Consider the following 24,955-nt stretch of genomic DNA (forward strand, 5'->3'; position numbering starts at 1 on the left):
TCTCCAGTCTATGTCTTACACTAACATAGTTGTCTTGTTGGTGCCCTCAGCCTGCAACAGAGGATGATCACTGTGCTGCTCACTGAATTAGGGTGCTAACATTATCCTTTCTAAAGGAAAGCATCACACACCTACCCTGCTGGCAGGAGAGAGGATGGCTGTCACAAATGGAAATGGGAAAGAATCCCAAGCTCCCAAAGGGGACAAGGCCAAATTTAAGAGATAAACCTATTGCTGAGTATGACATAGCTGAAAGACAATAAGAGATTCCTTAAACTGGGCAGAGCAACAGGACAAAAGAAAAACAAAACCTCCTAAACCATGTCTGTTCATTTTTTATTATGGGGTGGGCTGCAGCCTGCCAGCCTGTTTTAAAATCAACACTTCACAGCAAGAAACTACACAGCAATGTATCATTTCTCTGCAGGCACTTCCTTCCCCTGACAAATGGTTCAGGAACAGTAATAGCTTAACCAGAACTGCACTGAGGGGCGACCAGCACTGAGGGAGGAGGATCTATAGGAAATAAATCTGTATTTATTTACAGACACATACACAGGCACACAGCTTATTGTGCAGAGCAGCTTCTTATTGTGGAAAATGAGCTGCATAAAATGCAAAGCTACAGGAGATGTTTTAACACTCAGGGGAAAAAAATAAATTCCACATGTTACGCTAATTTATTCTGTTCCCAAGGGGGATCTCCATAAACTTCTCAGTCGAAAAATCAGCTCCTCTTCCAGCAGTTTTAAGGCTTACTAGTTAGCACTCCTGTTAACATCACTAACCTGCTAGCCTTACATTTTCCTAATTTTTCTGAGAAAGGAGAACAGAAAAGGGATTGTTTAAGAGCTCATCATAGCGCTCCTGAGTACAAGCTGAAGCACATTTTTTCCTGAGGCAGAGAATAAACTGCACCCTAATATAAATGGCTGATACAAAGCCAATACACCAATTTATACCTCAGCTAAATCCTTAACTTAGCACTTATGTAAGACATTAGACTTTTATAGCACTTGGACCAAGGTAGGAATTCATGAGGAGCTCACTAATTTGAGAAAACAACTTGAGTGTGCTTTTCAGTATGACAAACCAGACCACTTATCCAATTAGGGAGAGATGAAGGAAGATAAATTCTATTTTGCTAGCTTTCTGAAATGTTTTTCAGATTTTCTCATTTAATACAAGCTTGATACAAAGCTGCAGAATAGAATTTTTAAGCTGCTCTTTAGTGAAAATGCTAAGCCTTTCCCCTCATGAGTAAAAAAAAAGTATTGTGCAAGCCGGGTTTTAACTATCTCTGCTCAAATTCTGCCAATTTTTAAATGCTTAGGAATCACACTGAATCTGCTCATTCCCCACCAGGGCTGGTAAATGAATTAGCACAAGAGCTTTGCTATTTTTCTCTTACTCAGTAGTCACATTTGTAGGAGACTCTTATTTTTTAAACACATTAATGTCATGACGGGAAATTTAGAATAAGCTAACAGAGATTTGTAGGTTCTACACCTGAACCAAAATGTGCATTTAATGAGCACCCCAGGAAATGATGCAGTCCTCGCCAAAGTGTCATTAAAGGCTTGGAACTGAAATTTTGGGATAATCAACACAAAGAAGCAACCTGTAAGATGGATTTTTCAGGACATGGATGCTTAGCATATCCTCAAAATAAAGCCATCTCTATTGAGTCTCCATTATGGGGATTCTCACAAATCATTACTATCTTTCAAAATTTTTTGGCTTTTTTGACTGACAGTAAATTGTATTCGTGCTATTAAATGAAGACATCTCCAAACATTTGGAAACAACTTTGCACATTGTGATGAAAATCTATTTGCAATCAAATGAAAAACTAAATGTGCAGAAGTGAAGCAAAGATTCATATATAGCAGCAAAAGTCAACTTCTGTGAGACTTTATGTTAATCAGCAAAGAAGTATAGAAATAAGTGTATGAAATAAGACTATGATCCATCCTTCTACTACAAAAACAAAAGTCTACCTAAACAGAACTTAGGCACTGGAAAGCCTTTGGCAAACTCTTAATATTTTTGTTTTGGAGGACAATTTCTGTTCTTCCTTTTAGAGAATGGGGGAAGACCTGGAGAAGCTGTTCTTCTGCGGAAGCACACACACAGCAATATTGAAAAGACTTGGCTTCTTAAATGCATTCTACAGAAGCTGCTTGGTGTCTTTAACAAAACAGATGAGGATAGACACAGCAGTTAATTCATCCTCATTTTAAAAATCCTTGGTCATACTTTTGTTAAACACATAATTAGAAGGCTTAATGGAAGTTCTCTTCGTTCTCCTCAAGTTCCTGACAAGACTCTTCCAGCCCATTCAGCATTACAGGTGCTGATTCATACCCCTGGGTAATTTAGAAGGACTGAACCCTAAGCTGCTTCTTGGGGGAGGCAAAATCCCAGCCCAGAAAGAAAATCTCCAGAGATTCTGTGATGAAGGTAAGAAAAATAACCTCTATAAATCAGGAAGAAGTAATTTAATTTTCCTCTAGGTCAGGTATCAAATCTTTTCCCTTACATCAGTGACCCCTGGGTACTTGAGACTTGGGAGAATTAACAATATCCCATGTCTTACAGCAAGCCAACAAAGTTGTTCTCAAAGTTGATCTTCAAAACAAGGCATCCTAAAGAAACCACCTATGTGCAAAGAACAACATCTCAAATGAGCATGGGGAGAAATCATACACTGATTACACCACCAGCTGTGGGGCACAGCCCTTGAAGGAAATAGGCTGATTTTCCCCATTGTGGGGCACAGCTGGTTACAAATAGCATCACCTCTTTTCCTTTTCCTACGTCTGCAGGTAGAACAGGAGAGAGGAAGGATCAGATTTCTGGGGCTGGATCAGACTTCAGGCTTCCTGACTGCTGGTCGCCATCTGGGCTTTTGCTACTCACCCTGAAGAGGTGCACCAGAAAAAGTGCAGGAAGGAGAAGATGAGTCCTGTGGGAAGTACATGTCTCTTTTGAAACAGTAAGATGAAATGGCTCAGGTTCAGACTCTCAACTTCATGTCCAAGAATCTCAGCAATTTCATTTTCAGTTGTTAATAATTTTTAGGTTTTCTCAGTGGAAAAATGCTTCAATGTAATTTACATTCAAGACACCAAAAGGTTATAAACAATTCCCAGGCTGAAGGCTGCCAAACGATGTCAATTCAAAAAACCACCAAGACAAACATAGGTATTCTTGCAAGAAATACTGTTCACAAACCTGCAATCCAAGGAAAATGTGCCATAGAAATGAAACAATGGGGAAAAGCAGCCTATTTCCTTTAAGGTCTGTGTAAATATCTCTGGAATGTGTTTAGCCTCCACTGTGTATTTCAGGGTGACCTCCTTCTGGGGTTTGCATTTTCCATAACTTCTCTCTGGTAAGAGGGAGACTTGGTGTGTACATCCAAGTCCCCAGCTAGGGTCTGTCAGCCTTGCCTGCTGCAGTCAGCAACACCAAACTGATTTAGTGCAGCTGAGGCACTGGCTCATTGCTCACCAGCTATTCTGAGAAGCAGAGCTCAGGCTTTGCCTGTCCCAGCACTGGTCCAGCTGCCTCCTGAACAAGCAGGAGTCAAAGGGGTTGGGCTGCAATGCAGGGGGAGGGAGAGCAGCAGAAAAGAATTTCAATCTCCCAAACTGTGAATCTGTCAAACTGATGTAAAAGTCCTGCTCTGTGGTATCCCATTTATCTTTCTCTATTTGCTATCTATATGTGCAATAAAGCACTGGCTGTTTAGCTGACTAGAAAGCTGAGATGGGATATTCCAAGTTTCCTCCAATCTTGAATAGCATTATCTTTCCTTAGCATCAAAACATAAACTAGAGGGAGACAATAACTGAGCTTGTTAAAACTTTGTAACAACTCTCTGGGTCATGTTTTTGAATCACTATCAACAAAGAAACAGAAGTTAAACCCTTTAAAGCACTATACAATTCCCCCCTCCTCCAAGTCAAACATTAGTATTATACTGGAGGTAAGAAATCACCTTTTCCTTAGGGTTTGCACCTGGAACAGTCATACTGTTAATCAGTTTACAGCTATGTTAAATAATTTGCCAGTACCTGTCTGAAACAGACACAAATAAGATAATATTTTTTCTGTAATTCTAAATTCTTCCACTCATCAGGCAACTAAAATTGTTAAAGATTACATACACGTGGCCATATATGTATTTGTTACAGATTTTTTTTTGCTGAAGTTCTGCTGGTGTATTATCTATACTGCAATTACACGTTATGTACACCACAATCTATAAATAAATTAATGCTTCAGTCAAAACCCCACCTAAATTTACGTAGCATACAGAACTTGGCTTAGACTGAAGAGTTTAACATAAGAATTTAAAAGCTGGAGTTTGCCATAGTTGTTAAGTTCTGCATTGTGTTTGCTCTTCAGAAATTCCTATATCAAGTCACATAGAAGTAAACTTCCCTTCCAATATCTCAGTTTTGTTCAGTTCCTTAACTTGGCAGCTTTACTTTTAAAATACTGGAACCAAATCTTGGGCTTTCAATGGTACTCCAGTACCATACTCATGTTCAATATAAGATTATGGAGAACTGGTTTTCTTTGCAGCTCTTTAACCTTTTTGTATACTTCTATGCAAGCTCTGCACAAACCAGCTAACCAAAGGTATTAATTCATGCTCCTAACCAATTTCAGTAGGATTAAACATCTAGACAAGGATCTATGATGCCATCTTCACATCTGAACCTCAGTTTCTAGTCTACAAAATAGAGGCAACACTTACAAACGTAAGGATGTTTGCAATACCTCACTCATGGATGTATCTGAAGGGTGGTTTTGAAGAGCTGAGGAAGGCAGCTGGGCTTGCTTTTCGTTTGGTTGGGGTTTTTTGTTTAACAAAACAGCACATCTGATGCACACAAATCCCATCTGAAGAATTTGCATCAGGCTCTGTCTCCAGGAAAGGGACTTTTTTCCTGAAGAAAACTGTGCACAGGTTCTGAATTCCCAGGGCACTTTTCCTTTCCTAGCTTGAGGAGATTTCTCTGTGTTCTCCCAATGCTCTGAGCATCTTGGAAACCTACCCTGAGGCAAGCAATAAACGAGGGGTGGGGAAGATAGGACTGGAGCTGTAGCGCCTGGCTCTTGCATTTGTTTGTAAAATGAAGCATTTTAAAGGGAATTTTGACTGGACTATACTGACTGCAGAGCTCATTTCTCATAGCTAGAAGCGCATGAAAGTAGCCTATATAAAGCCATTCTACAACATACTCCAAGTGCAGGTAAAGGAGCTCTAACACCTGATAGTAATTAAGACCAGACCTTGGAGGCTAATGGTGGCTCATTTATAGCAGATCGAAAATAGGGCATCTTTTTTGACAAGACCACAGGATGTATGATGGTGGATTATTAATGTAGTTGGCTGGCAGCTGCACTCAAATTCATTGCTGTGGCAGCTGTTTAGTAAAATTTGCTGGAAAATCCAGTGGAGATTAGGTTTTGATGAAAAATTTCAAGGTGCTTTTCTCTAATGTGAGCAAGCACAAACCTCCTGGGTTTATTGAATATTGCAGATCAGTAAGATAATGATGCTTTTGCCTAAGTGGATGGAAGCTGCTGGGAAACACGGGCTGCTCCCAGCCGGTTTGTGCTGCTCTCCAACTCCGAGTTCTCCCCAGTCCTGTTCAACAACATCCACAGCCTGTCATTAGAGGGCCCAGCTGCAAATGCCAGGGCCATGCTTGTGAGGCAATTACCCACGGCACTGTGTAGTTGCGGCACTCGCCTAGAGCGCATTACAGGGAAATACTTATAGCAAAACAGGATGTTGCAATGGGTACGGAGCTTTTCCTGACCAAGGAGAAAGTGCGTCACGCAACTTGATGATGTTGCTTAACATACGAAATCGCCTTGGTTGGGCGATTAGATAGTATGCAGCATGGCTGACTTGAATTTCTGGTCCTGCTTTCTCCTTTCCCCCGACATCAAGCACATGGCTGGAAGCTACAGGAGACGGTCAGGAACCCGGCCGACTGGGAGCAGCGGGTGTGACTGCTTATGCAGTCCCAGCTATAAGAAATGCGAGGGTAAAGAAATGACAGTTCCTCTGGCTTCACTTCGGTGAGGAAAAACTTCCCCAACTAGCGTGAACGAACATTTTGAGACTCACCTAACCAGATCTGTTTTGACTGCTGGTATGATTACATTAAGTCGCCCAATTAAACCCACCCACAGCCAGTCCAATAGATAGCACAAGCTTTTGAAGGTAAACCAAGGTGCTGCTCCCGGCCGACCCACGCCGGAGACGGCGCGCTGGCCCCGGGGCGCTGCCGCTCCCCGGACACAGCCCAGCCCATCCCATCCCATCCCGTCCCGTCCCGTCCGCTCCGCGCAGCCCCGCGCCCGCAGCGCTCAGGGCAGCGGCCGCCTCTCGCGCGGGAGCCGCGGCCCGAGGCGCCAGGCGCTGCCCGCCCGCCCGCCGGGGCTGCGGGGCCGGCCCGCCCGCAGGGGAAGCGGCGGCTGCCAGGGCGGGCGGAGTCGGAAGCACGACAGCACGGGGCGCTGGGGCGGCGCTGGTGGCGGGGGCGGGAGCAGCTCAGCACTCGCTGCCGTGCTGGGGTCGCGGTGGAGGGACGGAGCCGGGCAGCGCCGGCCCCGCAGCAGCACCAGAAGCAGCAGCGGCAGGAGGAGGAGGAGCCGCCGGAGCCGCCTCCCGCCGCCGAACGCGGGGAGCCGCCGGAGCCGCTCCCTGGGCGGCTTGCGAGCGCCGGGCTGCGGCGCCGCCGCTGCCTGCCGCCGCTCCGCGGGTGAATGAACCTGTCCCGGCCGACCACGACGGTGGCTTCGCCTCGGGGTCCGGCACTAGTCTTCCTCCGCACAAGATGGACGGTTTCGCCGGGAGTTTGGGTGAGTCGCTGCGGGACGGGACGGGACGGGACGAGGTGCGGGCAGCCCGCCGTGCGGCGGGGCCCGGGGCGCGCACCTGCGGCCGGCGGGGATGCCGGAGCTGCGGGCTGGGACTGCCCGGGACCGGCCGGGCCGGTGCGTGCGAACACCGCCCGCGGCGGGAGGGGAAGGGATGCCAGCGCGAAATCTGGTCAGCTTCAAACCATCTGTTGCGAGAGCTCCTGCTGCACTTGCCTTCTTTGTTCTTCCTTCGTCGTGGGTTTGCGCTTCCCCAGAGCTAGTTGCTTAGCTTTGGGCTGATGGTTTGGCTTAGGTTGTTTGGTTTTTTTTTAAATGTTACTTTGTTTTTTGCCTCTCCCTTTTGCTCCGGGGTGGGAGGGACGCCGTCGGTCCGGGCGCAGCGGGCCCGGTGCCGCGCCGGGAGCCGCGGGCAGCGCTGCCCTGTCCCGGCTCGGAGCGGCTCCAAGGGGAGCGCAGCACCCCTGGAAACTTGGGGGCGCCGGCGGCATCCGCGGGAATGTTAACGGGGACGTCGGCGCCTTCCCAGTGTCCGAGCATTCGTCCGTGTACCCGAGGAACCCTCCTGGCTGCCTGGGCGGCGGGTTCCTCTGCCGGAGCCGTGGCGTGATCGAAAATATTTACAGCTTGCTCGTGTAAATGTTGCCAGAAAACTGATAGGCTGCGCTGCCTCCAGTTTTATGAAGGCTGCGGCAAATTCCCACAAGTTTCTTGAAACAAAAATACTGCACCAGCCTAGTTTTTGACTTTTTTTGGGGACAGATTGCATATGCCACCAGGTTGTGCTAATTACAAGTGTGAACTGAACATGCATTCGAATGTAAGAACTGTAAGCCGTGTAAGTTTCCATCCTGCAGATTATAAAACCATTGGCTTTGCAATGCTGCCTACCTGCTGCTCTTGCCGTATTCAGTGCCGCTGCATCTATTGCAGGCGTTTCGTAATCCAACTCACTCCATCTTTTGTAGAATAATAAATCTGTGCCTCTTAAAATAAGATTAATTTATTTTTACGTCACTCCTGTAAAATCGGTAGTAACAGTGAATAGTTCTCAATTTTCTGGAAAACTTGACTCATTTAAATACTTCTGAGTGTGATCCTAACCTTTCAGGTTTTTGAAATGTCAACTCCAGCATTTTGGGCATCTCTCCAAACCAAACTGGTGCACCATAATTAACAGTATGCTTTGGTAGTTTGGCTCTTTGCCAGGTATACTGTCCTTGCTCAAGTAACTGCCATGGCCATTTTAGATGTGGTGATCAGAAAGTGACACATGGAGGAATTGTACGGGTTCTGTTCCCAGTTTTCTGAGGGAAGATTGTGCCTGTGGGTGACATATGCAAATGTGCCATGGTTAATATTTATGAACCTCTTAACCCAGCAGAAGAACTGATCACCATATCAAAGCACACCAATATTGCTTTTAACTCATGCAGTATTGGTCCCGAGAGGTCGATATTTAGAAATAACTGGCTTTTGTTGGAAGTAGGAAAAACTCAATTACTACGAAATAATAAAGCTTTGCTTTCTTGTGTGAGGTTTGCAGTGAACAGTGGCATGGTATCGTCGGGTGGCCCAGCACCTTGTGCTGGAGCCATGATGGGCTCATTGGGACATCCCATGTGTCTTATTAAGGAAGGGCTCCATCTGGACCTTTAATTTGTTTTACTGTTTGTTCAGGAAGGTGCTGTGAATTTAATGAGGATTAAGCGCAGCTCAGCCTTTTAAAATGTGTATTATGATATTCACTGCTAGTTGGCCTTTGATTTTGCTTTTGTGGCAAGCACTAATGTGCAGAGGTTTTCTAGACTTGGGCTAAGGGGAGGGCATTCCCAGAATCTTTTGCTTTGAAGTATGAAACTTTACGTGACTTTTTTGTTTCCAGGTTTGAATCATGCTGCTTAGTCCTCTTCTGTATTTATAATCACTTGTTGGCTGTTCTAGCTGCTAATGAGCACATAGTGTTCACAAAGATGTGTGAATTGTTCTGAGACCTTTTTTTTTTTTAAACGTTTCTAATTAAAATCTAATGGCTTGAATTTAATTAGCTGTCCGCTAAATGTCTTTTAGGAAGGCCATAAATTAGTGTAATTTCGAATGAAATGTAAAAATTAATTAAAATTATTGTTGGCAAAACTGTGCTGTCTATGTATGTGCATGCTCAACCAGTCAAGCAAGCTTATTAGAGAGCAAGTTGTCCTTTTAATGCCTCTTGTCATTATCTGTAAGGCAAAATGTTATTACAGATCGTGCCCTCTAGCACAGGCAGAAATACCTTCTTGCATGTCTCTTGCAGTTGAAAGTACTTTACGCAGCTGTTTTCTTTTGGCTTCCACACTGAAATTTTTATGAGAATAAACAGATGAAAGAAACCATTTTATATGTAATTTAGAAAATTGTTATGGTTATTGGCTTAGTGAGTGCTAACTCTACTTAAGAGTATACAATCACTGTATACAATAAAAAAATCTATATGTTATGAGTTAACTTGCACAGTTGAAGTAAGTATTGATTATTTTGATAAAACACAAAGTTATTTCCCGTTTGCTGTGACTTCAGTTCCTTTAGAATATCACAGTGATTATTGAATCCCATGTATTATCTCAAGTAGGACAGTCGTATCTCACATTTGGCATTACCAACATGATGGTTGTCAGAGGTCTCAATGGATTCTGGCCATCTGCTTCTTCAGATGCATCCCTCGAAGTCAAAGAATGTGCTTCTGAATGGGAACAAGAAGTCTGTGAACTTGGACTGGGCGCCTGGGCTCTTGCCTCGTGCCCTGGCTGAGACAGAAGCACAGCATGGGCGTCTGGCTCTGATGCTGCCAAGTTCCCCTGCCTCTCAGGGTCCTCATCAAAACAGTTTGTATCAGGGCAGAGAGAGCACTGCTGATTCTGCCAAAGGAGTCAAGCAGAGAGTTCTAGCAAAAAGAAAAAAAAAAAGCCCATGTGGGAAGTAGTGCAGCTAAGGCTGTCAGTAAGTGTTGCCCTGCTTCATCCCTGGCTCCTGTTTGTTCTGCACTGTTGCACTGCATCTCTTCCACTCTCCTGCAGGAGCTTGCAAGCCCCCGGGTGAGCTGGCTCAAGCACGCCCATCAGAGGGCTGCAGGACTGCAGAAGACTGACAGTTTTGCCAATAATAATTTTGATTTTTTGGTATCATCAGGGCTTATATTACTTTACTGCCGTGCTGCTCGCACCGGCTGTTTTGGTGGGTTTCTGCCTGAATTGGCTTGTTAGGGAATGGGAGAAGCGTGGCAGGTGGTGGGAGGGAAGCAGTGGGAGCCTTCAGCTGAGGGTGGGTGGGACCAGGTGGCGCTGTGCGTATCTGTCAGCTCCCAGAGTGACTTTGCCGGGTCGTGTCTAAGGTGTGAAATCTGCTAGATTTAGACTCAGGAAGAGCCAGCTGTGACAGGCTGCCTGGGGCTGGTGAGGAGTGAGTGCTCTTTGCTGGACAATTTTCCATTGCTTTTAGCAGCTGCATTGTTTTCCCTTCTGAGAAAGCTTCTGCTAATTGAACTCTGTAACAATAACTCCTGGTAAACAAAGATGTGGAAACATTCATCATATTATATTTTAAAAATCACTACAGCCTTTTCCAAGTTTGTCACCAGTGTGTGATAATAATGTGGAAGAGGAGAGCATTTCAAAAGGACTCTCTCCATTATTGGGGTCTGTGGCAGAATAGTAACTCATAAAAAAATGGAGAAGTCTCAACTTCTCATTTCAAGCCACGGTTTTTGTGCAGCTGTGCAGGATGCCCTGAAGGTTAGAAGGAGTCTTTCTGAAGGATTCTCTATGGTTGAAAGTATTTTCACAGAGAAATTAAAATTGCTCTTATCTTGAAGTCTCAGGCAAGCTGAATAATTTAGGATTTTTTTTAAAGATTCTTTGAGCCTGTGCATTTTGTTTTCAGAGGAATAGAAAGTAAAGCAGAGCTGAAATTACTAAGTGGAGACCAATGCTTTGCTCTGCTGTTGTTGTTACTGCAGGAAGAAGGAGACGTAATAAAAAAGATTCTTTTTTTTATCATTTTGTGTAGTATCTACATTTTGTTCTGTCACTGTCTGTGTATTGCTACTAACTGCAGTTTATATGCTAACCACTCACTGGAGGGGTGACATGGAGGTAAGTTCATATAATTTTGCCCCATTTCTTTTCCTGGGTATCGTGTAGAAGCTGACTGTCTCAGGTAGGTTCTGAGGCAGCGTTATGAGCATGTGCTGCTCCTCAGCCCTGCAGGAACCAGCAGTGTCTGTTGAACCTGTGGCTTTGCTAAAACCCAGTGAGGCTTCTCCAAAGCCCCCAATCTGTGGGGGGAAGAGCTGCTACAGGGCTCAGGCAGAGAGGATCTTGTGGTCGCTAGTGCCGTGAGCCTGGAAAGCGTGTGTGCATGATGATTCATCCCTGGCTGGGCTCACTACCGAGAAAAATGAGTGTGTGGGGTATTTGTCATTTATTTGGGCTAGAATATTAAGTTTTATCGTTGCCCGTCTAGACTGCAGAAGTGGCCGTGGTGCTGCAGTGCAATTGCTCATAGCAACAGCGAGCTCAGCCTAATTCACAGGGCTCTCTGCTTGTGGGATTGCTGTGTGCTATTGTCACTGTGCTGGTCTTCTTAAAAATAAAAACTTTGGCAGGACATCATTCTGCCCTGCCTGAGAAGGATGGCTGTGGCTGGTGCCAGGAGAGATTAAACTCCAGCAGCAAGGAGGGAACAGGCTGTTTGCTTTAGAAACTTGGTGGCGGCAGCTCACCTTTTGCTAAAGAGTTCTTTAGTTCATGTGCAGTGAGGAGGAACTCTTTGCTCTGTAGCCAGCTGAAAAGCAGAGGAGTGTGTGTTTAAAACCAATTCTATTTTGCACAGAGTAATTGGCAATATTTGCTCTTATTGTGAGTAGTATCTCAAACACAGGAGTCTGTTAGAACTCCTTCTCTTAGAATTTCTTTCTCCTTTAGAAAAGCTTTTAATGCTTGAGATGCTTAGAATAATTTCTAGCCTTACAGTGTGTTTTTCATATTCTGTAACTGAATACTTTTGATATGGCGGTAGAGTTTTCTGACAGGATCATCTCTTGCCTAAAGAACCTACTCTGAAAGGATTTTTTTCCTTCTATGCTTTGTATCATGAAGTATGTAAGAGGGAAAAATTGGTCAAGAGCAGTGTTCTTAGAAGTCCTTTGAAGCAGCATTTTGTTTTGTAAACATTATTATTATTATTATTGATTGTGATGTTAGTAAGTACAGGGTGATCTGCATGTCACTCCTTGCTCTTCAGAGCTGCTTCCCTTCTTGGTGTGGCTTGTATCAATTACTGAGGTTTATTTTTCCTGTCTCTCTTTAGGTCTTTGCTATACCTAATCCTTAATGAATGTGATCGTAAAGCCAAGAATGTTGTTTCAGTTTTACCCACGCATAATGTAATGGGAAGAGTGTTAGAGGATAATTAATTTTATAGCACATGGCATGTATGATGACAGTGCTCTTTGCTCTTGCTGTTGTTGAGCATTTCTAGTAGAGACATTCTTATGTTTAGGAGGTGAAAATCACCTGATAAACAACTTTTCATAAGTTTCACTAACTTCCTTTTCAGGAAATCTTTCTGCAGTTACTTATGAGCTCAGGTGGAACCACTGCTCACCTCCACTTTTCCTCTCTGTGAACAAGTGAGCACCAGGAGTTTAAAGAGGAATTACTTACCTCTTTTCTTCATCTGCTTGTTTAAATTGATGCAGAATTCTAGTTTCCTGGACTTTTCTTTAATTGAATGCTGAAGGATGGGTAACTGGACACCACATGGTGATGTGCAATTTTTTTCTGAAAGCTTGAGTGCTCTTCAGGAAGTACACATACGGGCATTCAGCTTGCAAAAGCTTGTTTCCATGGAGCAACTTGGAGTCTGAACTGATCATTGAGTCAATGAAAGTGGATGGGTGGTGCTGATGAAAGGGTGGGATGTGGAGAGCAACACCATCACCATTAAAAACCTGAGTTTATTGCTAAATCTTGGAACATACAAAAAGCTTTTTCTCTTCTCATTTTGCCTTTTCTTTCCTTCGTCCTTCCTGCTCCCTTTCTTATTTTTGTTTGGCTTTTTTTGCTCCATGATGCAAGTATTCATGTTACAAACCATCAGTGAGTGCTACAATAGTCTTAAGCTTTCTGCCCTAAGTCTTGTTACTGGGTTGAATGAGCTAGGGTTTTTTAATCAGTTTTTTGATTGTTTTGCCTCTCAGTGGGTTGCCTCTTTTGCTTGTCCTCAATAGTTTCAGCCTAACTTGTTTACTAAATATAGCTGTGTCTTGTTGTTCTTCAACTGCTGGTTTCTTGATCCCTTTCCTGACTCTTTAATGGCTGCACTGCTCTGCTTTGCATGACAGTGCTGTTGACAGGGAAGGACAGCTACCTTTTACCAAGTGTTTGGAGAATCCACCTTCTTTCTTTGGTTGGTGGTGTTCACTGCTTTTCTGCCCCATCTAGTGATGTGGCATGCATGCTCCTGTAGCTTCTTAAGCAAGATATTTTTGAGTGCAAATCTGTCTTGTTGTAGAAGTAGACTTACTTTTTTGTATCTAATACCTCTTCTTTCTGGAGCTGCTTGTACTTGTGAGTGACTCTTATGCATAATAAAAATGCAGTGTGAGGGGCAAGAGCAGGAACAACAGCTATGCACTGTAAATGGATGTGATATATTTTGTACAATTACATAGAATTTTCTATTAATTAAATTGAAGAAAAATACTCACTGTTGTCTGTCACCTGGTTCTCTCATTTTGCTGAAGCTCCACTCATAGCTGTAAAGGCAGTGTTCCAGCCTGGAATTGGTTCCCATTTCTCTGGCCGGTTTTGAGCCTAAAAAATACAGCAGGGGGAGGCTGAAACCAGACTGGTTTTTGTTTGATTGTATTTTGGATTTGTGTAAACAGTCTTAATGCATCAAGCTAAATTGGCAGGCTGTCATAATCCTCTGGGAAAACTGGGAGTTTGAAACCCAGTGGATAAATGAAAAAAAATGTTTCTAAGCCCCAGATTTGGCTCCCTAAAGGGATGTTGTAAATTAGTTAGATCTAGAAATGTGGTTTAGTTAAAGTAAATGAAAAAGCGTTTTCATGAGAACCTTATAATTTTAAAGACAAAAGAGTTGGGTTTCTCTATTCTGAGTTGAGACACAAAAGCAAGAAAATGGCTGTTGACAAGAAATTTATATTTGCTGTCCAAACAAAAAGGTAATGATTTCACCACTTTTTATGGTTTTTAATGAAATGATGACATAAGGATACTAGAAATTGTTTTAAAATGCTCAAATTAGTCAGTGGCTGAGGTAAGCAAGCCTGCACATTCATAACTAATTTAACAATCCCAAATATACATAAGATGAATGGTGGAACTCCTAGTTTCCTTCCAGTTTGCTATATGTTACTTGTTTTTCTCTTTTAAGAACAAAAGAAAAATGTTGGTTTTACATCAAAGTTCTGATGAGCTTTTGCCCATCACTGTAGAAAAGAGCAGCAGTAGGGTGGGCTCGAGTTTGTTTCTGTCCCCCTTTTTCTTGGTCACAAGCAGACCATGCCATTTCCTTAAGGTGTTTCCTGCTCAGTGTGCATTATATGGATCTTTTAGAACCCAAGATTTGCATTACAACTGGTAGGGTTTGGGAGTTGTTTGGATGCAATTTTATTGAATGGAATTTCAGAAGAGCCTTTCTAAAAATATGCTTTTCTGTGTTTCCAAAGAGAGGTGTGGATAGGAGGAACCTTCAGAGGTAAGAAACAGAAATTAAACTCTTTCAGCTGCAACATTCAGAGTCATGGCAATACTCATGTCTGCGTAGTATCACTTAGCTTCTTTAAACAAGAGCTCTAACAAGGGGGTAATTACAACTTTGTTTAACTATGAAATTCTGCATTGAACTGCTATCCCTTCCTCTCCCAGAGTGTGCTGTGCAAATGCCATCAGAGAGACCTGGCAGGAAACCAGTGGTTTGTGGGGCTGTGGTGCTTGCTTTCTGAATTCTAAACACATCCATTAAAACCATGAGGCAAGAGGGACAATAACAGGCAGTACAAACTCCATTTTTTTAAATGATTTTAATTTATTTTTTATGTTCTTTCATAGGATAAATATGAAGCACCACTGAATCCATCCGCATGTCTATTTTCGAAGCATTTAATGATGGCATTTTTCCATTAAAATTATATGACATATTGAAGAAAGATGACATGTTGGCAGTGCTGTTCTCCAAATCTGGATTTTTTTCTGTATTTCCCATAATCTGTGACTATAGTATTTTCTGAAAGATGCTTGGAGGGATGAAGTTTTGGTTATAAACAAAGAGTTGGGTGATTTTCAAAGGAGCTTTAAAAATAGAAATTGCTTCTCTTCCTCTTAAGCATAGAGAAAAGTGGGTCTTAGGCATAGTTGTAGAAAACAGTAAACAATTCAGATTCTTGTAAAACACTTTTTTTCCCCCTGAACACTTTATTTGGCTTATTAGTGGTTCATTAGAAATTATATTCCAGCATGGCACTATTCCTGTGCTGTTTGCTAGAATAACTAATTGGAATTGTTGGTACAAACTATAAATAGGAAGAAACAATTGCTGACCCCCAAGTGCTGTAGAGCTTTGGGTGGCATTTCCAAAGTCTATCCAGCATATTAGGCAGTAATGGTGTTACAAACTGATATACATTTTTAGGATTCAATTGGAAAATTATCAAAGTGTGGTGATAATTTCTGTGTGAGATTAACATCACACCTCAAGCTTTTGCCTGCTAGCTGGTTTAGGTGCAAAGAAAACAGATAGAAGTTGGCAGTCTTCAAATTTGTAAACTCTGAAGTTTAGAACCACCCAGCCAAGAACTGAAAACAATCCCACTTTATTCATGATGTGGACAAATACAGACTTGAAGTTAGTGTTTAATCACAGAATGGTTTGGCTTGGAAGGGACCTTAAAGATAATCTAGTTCCAACCCCCTGCTGTGGGCAGGGACACCTTCCATTTGACCAGGTTGGTCCAAGCCTCATCTAAAGACAAATTTGATTCTGAAATAGACTTCCATTTTTCATTTTCAGATGTTAATAGTTGTTAGTTATTTAAACTCTGGTGGGATTCAAGCTGTGAGCATCAGGTTGGTGGATGTTACCAATCTTTGATCTTAGTGTACTGCAGAATGGTTTATTACGGGTTACATGCCATGGTGGGCATTAACAAATGCAGGAAATATTTGGAGGAATCTTATATTGCTTTTTCATTGGGGTATTTTGTCAGTGAGCTGGTGTGGTATTGTGTGGGACTCTAATCTGGCATCCTACTTACTGAACTGGAGATAGAAGACCAGTTTTTCTTTATATCAAGTCATATGAGTTTTGGACAGATATTTGGTCATTCATTTTGTGTGTGTCTGCCAGGCTTGTGGCTCTGCTGCAGGAATGTTTGCATGTGTGTATAGTATTCTACTTGTAGAGAAATATGAAGTTAGGAGAGCATTTTATTTGACTTTTAGTAGTCAAATGTCGAAGTCATCCTCCACCTCAGAAACAAAGATTGTAAGCTGTTTACTAATGGATTAAGGGATTTGAAGCATTGTTAGAGTGGAGGTTTTATCTTGTTTCCCTCTCTGCCTGTCAGTTCAGTTACTGCCTAGCTAAATAATACAGGTTTTTGTGTAGAGATTCTTGCTAATGTGCTTTTAATTATCTGCATTTACTTAATTATTATTTTCAGTAGAAATTTCAATTTCCTGCTCCTATAGCTACAGTAGCTTTACCAGCAAAAGGGCTCTAATTTGGCTGCTGGTTTTTTGTGAATGAATGGCAACATTACTGTTTGTTTTCTATAGATAACAAAGGGGTGTTTTTTTTCCAAAGCTATAGGTAAAATGACAGGGAATTGCAGGAAAGTGAAAGAAAATTGACAAGAAAGCCTGCATAGAGTGTTTGCAGCCTAAATTGTATTTGTCAATTCATGCAGATTTGTGTTTGATAAGATCGCTTGCGTCTGCCTTTCAGCCTTTAATTGAAGTTAATTTAAACAGATAAAATTTTAATAGTCTTTATTTTAGTTTCCAGAACTAATTGGGACATTTCCAGACTCTGGTGTCTGCATATGTATATATATAGTAACACGCCCACTGACATCTCCTTACCCTCTCCCCTAGTTTTATTTAAAGGATTCAAAGTCTGGCCAGCTTTTCGGTGAAGGAACTTTTCACAATGTCAAATCCAAACCTGTCCTGATGCAATTTCCTGTGTTGTATCACTTGTTTTGTGGGAGACTGACCCCCACCTTGTATATAACATATCTCTTATGCCCTATCTGGACTTATTTTTTGTGTGTGTGATTAATGCACCTTTTGGTTTCCTGTCAGTATTATTGGATTTTGATTATCTTAGGCATTGCAGTATGTATTTTGGTTTTGAAAACCTTTAGGCTAACTTTGAAGTAGCTTTTTTTTTTTGCTCTTTGCCATGTTGCTTTTTACAGAATCTTTTGCATACAGCGTATGGGTTAAAACTCAAAATACCTTCAAAGTTAAACTAATTAGCAGGGAAATCTTTACTAGAAAAAAGTGACTTGCCTAAGATGAACAAGAAGCTGCATTTTGGCAAACAGCTCTTCCGTTCTATCATATGATCTTTGGGTATGTATTTTTAGAAGAAAAATGGGTAGGGTTGATGTCATCTAAGAGTTGCCACGTTGGCTCTTAACTTCATCAGCTTAACTACTCTGGGATGTTACCAACCCTTTTGTTGCAGTACTGGCGTAACAGCCTCGGGTACTAGCTCCTGCCTTTGATCTGCGTCTTTCTTTATTGAGGGGTGCAGAAACAGCCATTTCATAGTGATTTTCATCTGCCTCATCAGCTTTAATGTGTGTGTGTGCTAACATCCCCCTTCTCTGTCGTGCACAGTTCATGTTGTGTCCTATGTTCTCCTCCAAGCTGCACAAACAGGAGCTCCTTGAGCAGCTCCTTGAGCCAGCCATGTGCTGCCCATGGGCACTGTCACGCTGGGGAGCAGAGCCAGATCCCCACTGGGATTTGGGGTAACCTCTTTGGTTACCCCATGGCGTAGCCCATGGCAAGACCGTTGAGATGGAAACCATCTCTGCTTCTCTTTGCTGATTCCCCTGTAGATGTGGTCCTAAGTGATGCATAGGGAAGCTGTGTGGTGTGACAGCAGAGACTTCCATGTGGCTCTACAAAATAGGGGTAATGCTAATAATTACATATCACATACAGTTTTGATTTTCTGTGAGCAAGCAGTTTTGTAAAAGGGAAAGGAAACTGTCTGCCCCTGAAAGGAAGGCCTCTAATAAGAGACTTCAGGAGCCACCCTGGTGAACTCCGTGGGAGGTTTCATGGGGATGCTGACAAGCTGCAGCGGCTGGAGGGATGCTCTGCAAAGCAGCTTGTGTTTCTTCCTGTTGTGTTAGCCTGCTGTGACGTGTGCTCCTCATGATGAGTACCTAGATGGTCCAGTGCTTTGTAGAACCACCCATCCCCTCTCCATTACCTCTGTTGTGATTGTTTGGGGGGTTTTTAAACTTTTATTCCATGTGGAATATGATTTTGTGTTTTTCACTGAATGCCATTTAACTTCAACTTTTTGCTGGAAGGCTTGTGTACTATATGCTTGCCATGTTCACCATGCTTGCCATGGGCTACTTTTATGTCACATCACCCTTTTTCTAACCTGTGCTCCCCTGAGATGCTGACTTCTAGTGGTTTCAGCATTATAGAAGCAATTTTCTGTCTCTTGGAAACAGGTGTTAAAATAGGTTTTACCTCTTGTACTATGTGAACCATTTGTATTCGTGACATGGAAAACTCAATCACATTGGTGCTCTGATAACTTGATGTCTTTCTGGGCCGCTTCCAGGGATCTTGGAGCAGGAGGGTGCTGCTGCTTGTTGCACTAAACTAGCTGTTCAGTCCAACAAGATTCTGCTCCTTGGTTCTCTTCTTCAAGAACCATCCCTCTTATTTAGTAAGATAATGGCTGCCATATGGTTTTCTTCATTACCCTCTTCTCTTCTAATTTTTCATGTGTGCTTATGTACTAAAAGCTTCAGGGGACCATCATCCATGCTAGTAAAACACTGAAGGTAGGTAGAAACTACCTAGTGCGTTTAGAAACTTGTTAGAGCTACACTTTTTCAACGTACAGCAAATAATCATAAAGGCATTTTTATTAATTTTTTATACTCTGAGGTACATTCCACTTATTAGTTAATCATTATTGGTTTGATTGTTTTGTTTGACGTAACCCATTTTTCCAAGGACTTTTACTGTAGCAAGTATACATGTACAATGTGAAACTTAGAAGGAAGTGCCACATCAGATCACTGGAGATTCTCTGCTGCTTTTACAGTTAATTTTTATGTTTTGTGGTGTTAATGATTTCTTGCTGTGCACACTGTTTCACATGCAGAGTGTATTTTGTATCTGCTTTATTACTGAGAGTATTTTTTTGAACCCACATGGCATCAGTGTAATTTATAGGAAACTTATCTTTGGTTTTGTAATTGAATACACAGAGTTGTATTTAGGTGCTTTCTAGTGCTGCCTCTTTTATCGCTCTTAACAAGTGACTTGTAGCAGTCATGTAGAGTAGTTATAATTACCAAGAGGTACTGCAGCTCTTCTGTTATATATTGTGATTTTTTTTTTTGCCATATGTGGTGTTCTGCTCTCATTTTGCATTTCACTTTTCTACTCCCTTGTGAGTAAGCTGCGTATCGAGCAGTTCGTCTACTTTCTACCTACCATAAAACCCTGTCAGTTTTAGTTTTGAGGCAGTAATTTGTAGTCCTTTAGTAGATCAGTGTTCCTGTTGGTATAAAAACATTTCTAAAGGTATCAGCAAGAGCAAACCAGATGGAGTCAAGCTCTGGTGGTGTTCTCATTGCAGTCCCTGCTTGGAGGATGGACAATGCACTGCTGCCTGTGGGATTGTGCTTTGCTGTGTGTAAGATCATCAGCATGGTACCTTGCCTTGCTGGGGGAAGAGCTGGACCCATCCCATGGCTCAAATCACGTGGTGACGGAGCTGAGTTGGAGGACTGCAGGGGGCTGGTAAGAGACAGCTGTGGCAGTAGAGGACAGCAAGCTTCTGAGTGTGACTCTTCTATCTTGAGAAGCAAAGAATTTTGTCCTTTTTTTTTTAAGCTTGCTTTTATAACCCCTTTTCATATGAATACTGAGCACTGGCTGTATTTGAGGAAGTGTGAAGGGTGAGGAAAACAAAAGGTGAGCACTTGAAGCCCAAGTGATTTCTTGTATAAAATGTTTAGGATTAACTGTGTGCCCATCAACAGGATAATGAGTGTGTTTCTGCAGAAAATCAACTAATTCCTGATCTGAGTTTCCAGACTAGATGGTTTATCTCATGGTAATAGTTTTCTCACATGTCCAGGGTGACCGCAGTAACTCTATTCATGTAGTCATGTTGGAGAAACTCTTGAGTTTGGGTTGCTGAGTGTTGTAGGCTCAGCTTTGCTCTCCCCAAGGCGCCCAGGGGCAGGGGGCTGCAGCAGTGCGATGCCTGCCTTTGACTTTGGTGAGTCACTGTTGGTGGCTGTGTGGCAGGTTACTGGCAGGATCGATTTGTCGCTGTATCTCTGGAGGACGGAAGATGTGGGGAAGTGAGTGGGCAGATAGTGGTCTGAAAACTTGGTTTGGAAACTGTAAAGATAACACTGTGTAAAGAAATTAAAGAAGGTGCCTGGTGGTGTGTGCTGACCACGGCCAGCCTGTGGTCTGGTTTCCCTTTGCAAAGACCTGTCTGACCCCGTTGTGGAGCTCCTGGCTGCCAGCATGGTGGGTTGAGGTGGTTCACTGCACAGCCCAGAGGTGAAAATATCTCCTTGAAGTGTGGCTGCAGGACAGATGCTGTGAGGGAGGAAGAACAGCTCGGTGTGCTAGTAGAGCAGTGGGAGAGACTGTTGGATGCTGTTGAACATCCCAGTATTCTCCAAATCTCAGCCAATTTCTTCTCCCTCTGCTGCTTTCACTCTGCTTCTTCCTGTCCTTCTCCTGCCATTCTCAAAAACAGTGTGAAAAGAGAGAAAGGATTTTCTTTTTCAAAGCCTTCTGGGAAAGCCTGATGTTACACATCCACCTATGTCATTGTGTCTTCTTAAAAATTAAATGTAAATGAACATAGTATTGTTTTCTTAAGCAAACCAGCCCCAAACTTGATCTAATTATCCCATTTAATTGTCATTGTTTGTCTTGCTGTCCTTATTAAAGCAGTTATGCATATGTTCCAGATGAGAAAATGTGTTTTAATTTCATTTCACTGTTGCTGTATGCTAAATGAAAAAAAATAAGCCAACCTAATTCCTTTGGAATGTATATTTTATGGAAAACATATATTCCCTTAGAATGTAGATTTTATGGAAATATCTGAAATTAAGGAGTCAATAATTTTAACCTAATACTTCATTTATAAGACTTGATTTTGAGCTTCATATTCTAAAGCTAGTGTGTTGTAGAGCAGGTAATCATAGGAAAGGCAAATAAGTATCAGATTACAAAACTTTTCTACATTAAAAATATGACCATATGTGCCTCTGAATAGTTCCAGATGGAAGGCTGGGTTTAGAATTTGCTTTATATTACATTTCTTCAGAATTCTTTGCTTCTTTTTTTTTTTCTCTTGTTATGGTTGCGAATCCAGAGATATATTACAAGCAGAAAAAATAAAGAGTGCAAAATAATAGTTTATGCCAGCAGACTTTTAGGTTGGACATTATGAAAAAATTCTTCACAGAAGGGGTTGTAAAGCATTGGAATAGGTTGCCCAGGGGAGTGGTAGAGTCACCTTCCCTGGAAGTGTTCAAAAAACAGTATGGCACTTGAGGACATGGTTTAGTGGTGAACATGGTGGTGAGTTGATGGTCAGACTTGATGAGCTTAAAGGTCATTTCCAACCCTAAGGATTCTATTTCATTTGCTAGCGTGTAAATCCCATTCCCCAACTTGAGCTAACAGGGGCGTCAGGTTTGGATTGGTCATACAGACTTTTTCTTATGTTATTATGTAGTCCCTAAGTGATCCTATTCTAGAGTACAATTCTTTTTTTAATATGTATTTTAAGAAGCATATTCAGATGCTTATTGAGGGAGTTCCCAGAGTGAATGTGAAACCTTTCAAATAAAAAGGGAAGAACTTGAGAAAGTTACAAACCTCTGAAAACATGCAAAAATATTATAATAAAAGTGGTTTTGCTCTTGGCTCTGTTTGCTGACAGTAGTTTGCGGCATGGAATTCCTTTTGAAAGACACATACTCTTGAAGCTTGTCAATTTACTCTGTTTCATGACACTTTTAACAGTGTTACAAAAAGAACCTTAGACATAAGCTTGGTTCATTTTGTCAAAGGCAGTGGTTAAATATTTTGTCTCAGTAACTGCAGTTGCATTTTCATGGCAAAGTGAGAAAAATGTAATTTTGGGTTATAGTTAATGAAGTTGTAATTGTTTTTATGTGGGAGGTCACCTGGGGCTCCTTTCAGGAGTGGGTTGTAGTAATCCTCTTACCCTCCTGCCCTGGGCAACTTGATCATTCTTGATCCTCACGTGGAACACCTGAATCACAATTCTGGTCCTTATTAGTCCTGGCTTGTTTACTCTTTATGATAGAGCACTATCAAGTTCATTCAGGATGATCATTTCAATTCTAACTATTTGTGTCTATATATAGCAGTTTCCTTGCATATTTTTATTTACTAATTTCTCACACAATTTAAACAGTATTTCATAAGTCTCTATTGTAGGAAATAGTAACCATACCTATGTCAATAGATTCTTTATGTTTAATTTCACTCAAAACACCATGTGGGGTCCATGTGCAATGTGCTAATAACACAGATTATGAGCTTGGCATAAAAAGTGCCTGTTCCAAGTTGCTTTTTCATCTATATCCTCCTTGTTTTTATTTGTTTATTTCCCCACAATCAAATTTCAGGGCTTTAAAATAGGCTATGTACTGTTCCAGGCTGTTCTTCTGCCATATTTATTTAATGGCAGAGGAAAGTATAGGGTTTAGTTTTGGCCATGACAATCACAAAGTCAGAATATCTGGAAAACTTATTTCCATATCTGGAAACTTTATCCTTATTTTACTATTTCTTGGGGCTAAATATTGATTAAATTACTAATTATTCAGGAGTCATGTGAAATACAAAATGCTTCAGAGCCTTGTGGTTTTAAGCCTTTAGAAGCTTGCCTCAATGCCTTTCAATGGACCATATAATTAAAGAGGTGTTCTTCATGTGCTTTGCTGAGGTATTAACTGCTTGTGCCTACAAAATGGGGATTTTCTTTTTGTCATGCAGGCAAAGTGAGTTCTGTGGTATGTGCTTTTTACAATAAGTGCAAATGTGTGTATTTTTTTAAAAAATCAGATCAATTTCAATGATGTTTCAAGTATGTGCAGCTTAAGAGAAATCATCTTGATTTCTCAAAAAGAATCATCTTTGTTGAAAAGTGCAATTTGAGTAAAATAGTTTCTGGAGTACAGAACCTCCTGTACAATGCTATTTCTGAAATACTGCTAGGAAAGAGGCCAGGATTAGAAGGGGAGCAAAATTTAGCAATATGGAGGACTGGGATTGCTAATGGTAAGCTTTTTCTCATGCTTCTGTACAGTTTTTATGGTCTTTTAGAGAGGGATATTGTGACATTTCTCCTAGGTTCAAGTACTTCTGTGGTCATCTTTTCTGTGGTTTAGACTTCTTTTGGTTCAAATTCTATACTTGTAAATGATTTTATCACTTTTCTATGAAACCTTTGCCCTGGTCCTTTAGCATTTTAGATTAAAACTGTCTTTTGCAGCTAGAAACTCCCATTAACTGGCTTGTTTCTCACACAGAGTAAGTTTAAATGTATTCACAAGCCCTTGTGTATAAAGAGGAGGTTGTTTCCTTGCAGTTGCTTTAAGAAAACAGGGGAGTGAAGGAGCTTTTGCAATATCAGGCTTGTTTGCTCAGTTGCTGTTATAACAACCCCCTCAGAATTGCTACTTTGTAAATGACACCCTACCTACTATTAGTTATTCTTAATTCTAAAATTAATTCTATTTGGTGAGCATTTAACCGGGAAGACCTACCTTGACATGTAAGGCCAATTAGCTTACATGTTGTGGTTTCTTTGCATGCATTTTTTTATTTTTTAAAGAGCTGATGTAGCAGCAATAAGGCACCAGCTGACATTTCTTAATGTTTGTGATGATTCCTCTGCATTAGTGTTTCGGGAAGACACTGTCACCATACCCTCCAGCAGCTCCCTCTTCTCTGGGGACTCCTTTTCCTGGTATTTCCTATGGTCCCTGTGAGGTTCAGCCATTCAGAATTTGATTTGTTTTACCAGGTGACCAGTGAAAAACCCATGAGAAAAACTATTGGAAGGTGGCAAAACTTGCCTACCTGTGCCTTTGCAAAGGATGGAAGGCTGGGGTGGGGGGTGTGTGTGATATCTTGGAGTTAATTACAACAGAAATTGTATTTTGGAGCAGAAGTGTGTAGCTCACTCAATTACATCAGCACTGATTTTCTGTGTGGAGCATGAGGAAGGTGGTGTGGGGTGGGTGCATAATCAGCTTAAAACATGGCTGAATTGGTTATTCAGTCTTCCAGCAGGAATTGCCTTTGAGTAGAAATCAGGAATGAAGAGCACAGGCTCACCTGGAAGTGATTTGCTGCAAGTATGAAGATGTAAGATTTGAAAAAAGGAGAGGGATGCTGTAAGTGGGAGGTGTGCTTGCCTCCTCCAGCATGTCCTTTCACACAAGCTGGTGGTGTTTCCTCAGGTGAAATGTGGGCTGGCACAAAACAAGAGACAGCATTATATCTTGAAATAAACACTTAAATGTTTAATTAAAAGCAGATATGTGGGGGAGAGGATGCCTTAGGAGCACAGGCAATTGCAATAACCAAAATGTGTTGAAAGAGAAGGTGATGCATTGCATAAAAATCTAGAGGATTGTTGAGTGCTAAAGCTCAGTGCTACAGTTAAGTTATTCATAGAGAAGTTCCTC

At 41.8% G+C, this 24,955-nt stretch overlaps 1 protein-coding gene across 1 annotated transcript in view; it reads left to right on the plus strand.

Annotated features, from left to right (window-relative positions):
- The first annotated feature begins 6,664 nt into the window (after positions 1-6,664).
- Positions 6,665-24,955, plus strand: part of EML4 (EMAP like 4) — a 146,346-nt gene continuing 128,055 nt past the window's right edge. Inside the window, exon 1 of the mRNA XM_053938095.1 lies at positions 6,665-6,894. Coding sequence (XP_053794070.1) covers positions 6,870-6,894 — 25 coding nt within the window. The 5' untranslated portion in view covers positions 6,665-6,869. The remainder of the gene's footprint in view (positions 6,895-24,955) is intronic.

Source organism: Vidua chalybeata, chromosome 3, assembly GCF_026979565.1.
Source record: "Vidua chalybeata isolate OUT-0048 chromosome 3, bVidCha1 merged haplotype, whole genome shotgun sequence".
NCBI lineage: Eukaryota > Metazoa > Chordata > Aves > Passeriformes > Viduidae > Vidua > Vidua chalybeata.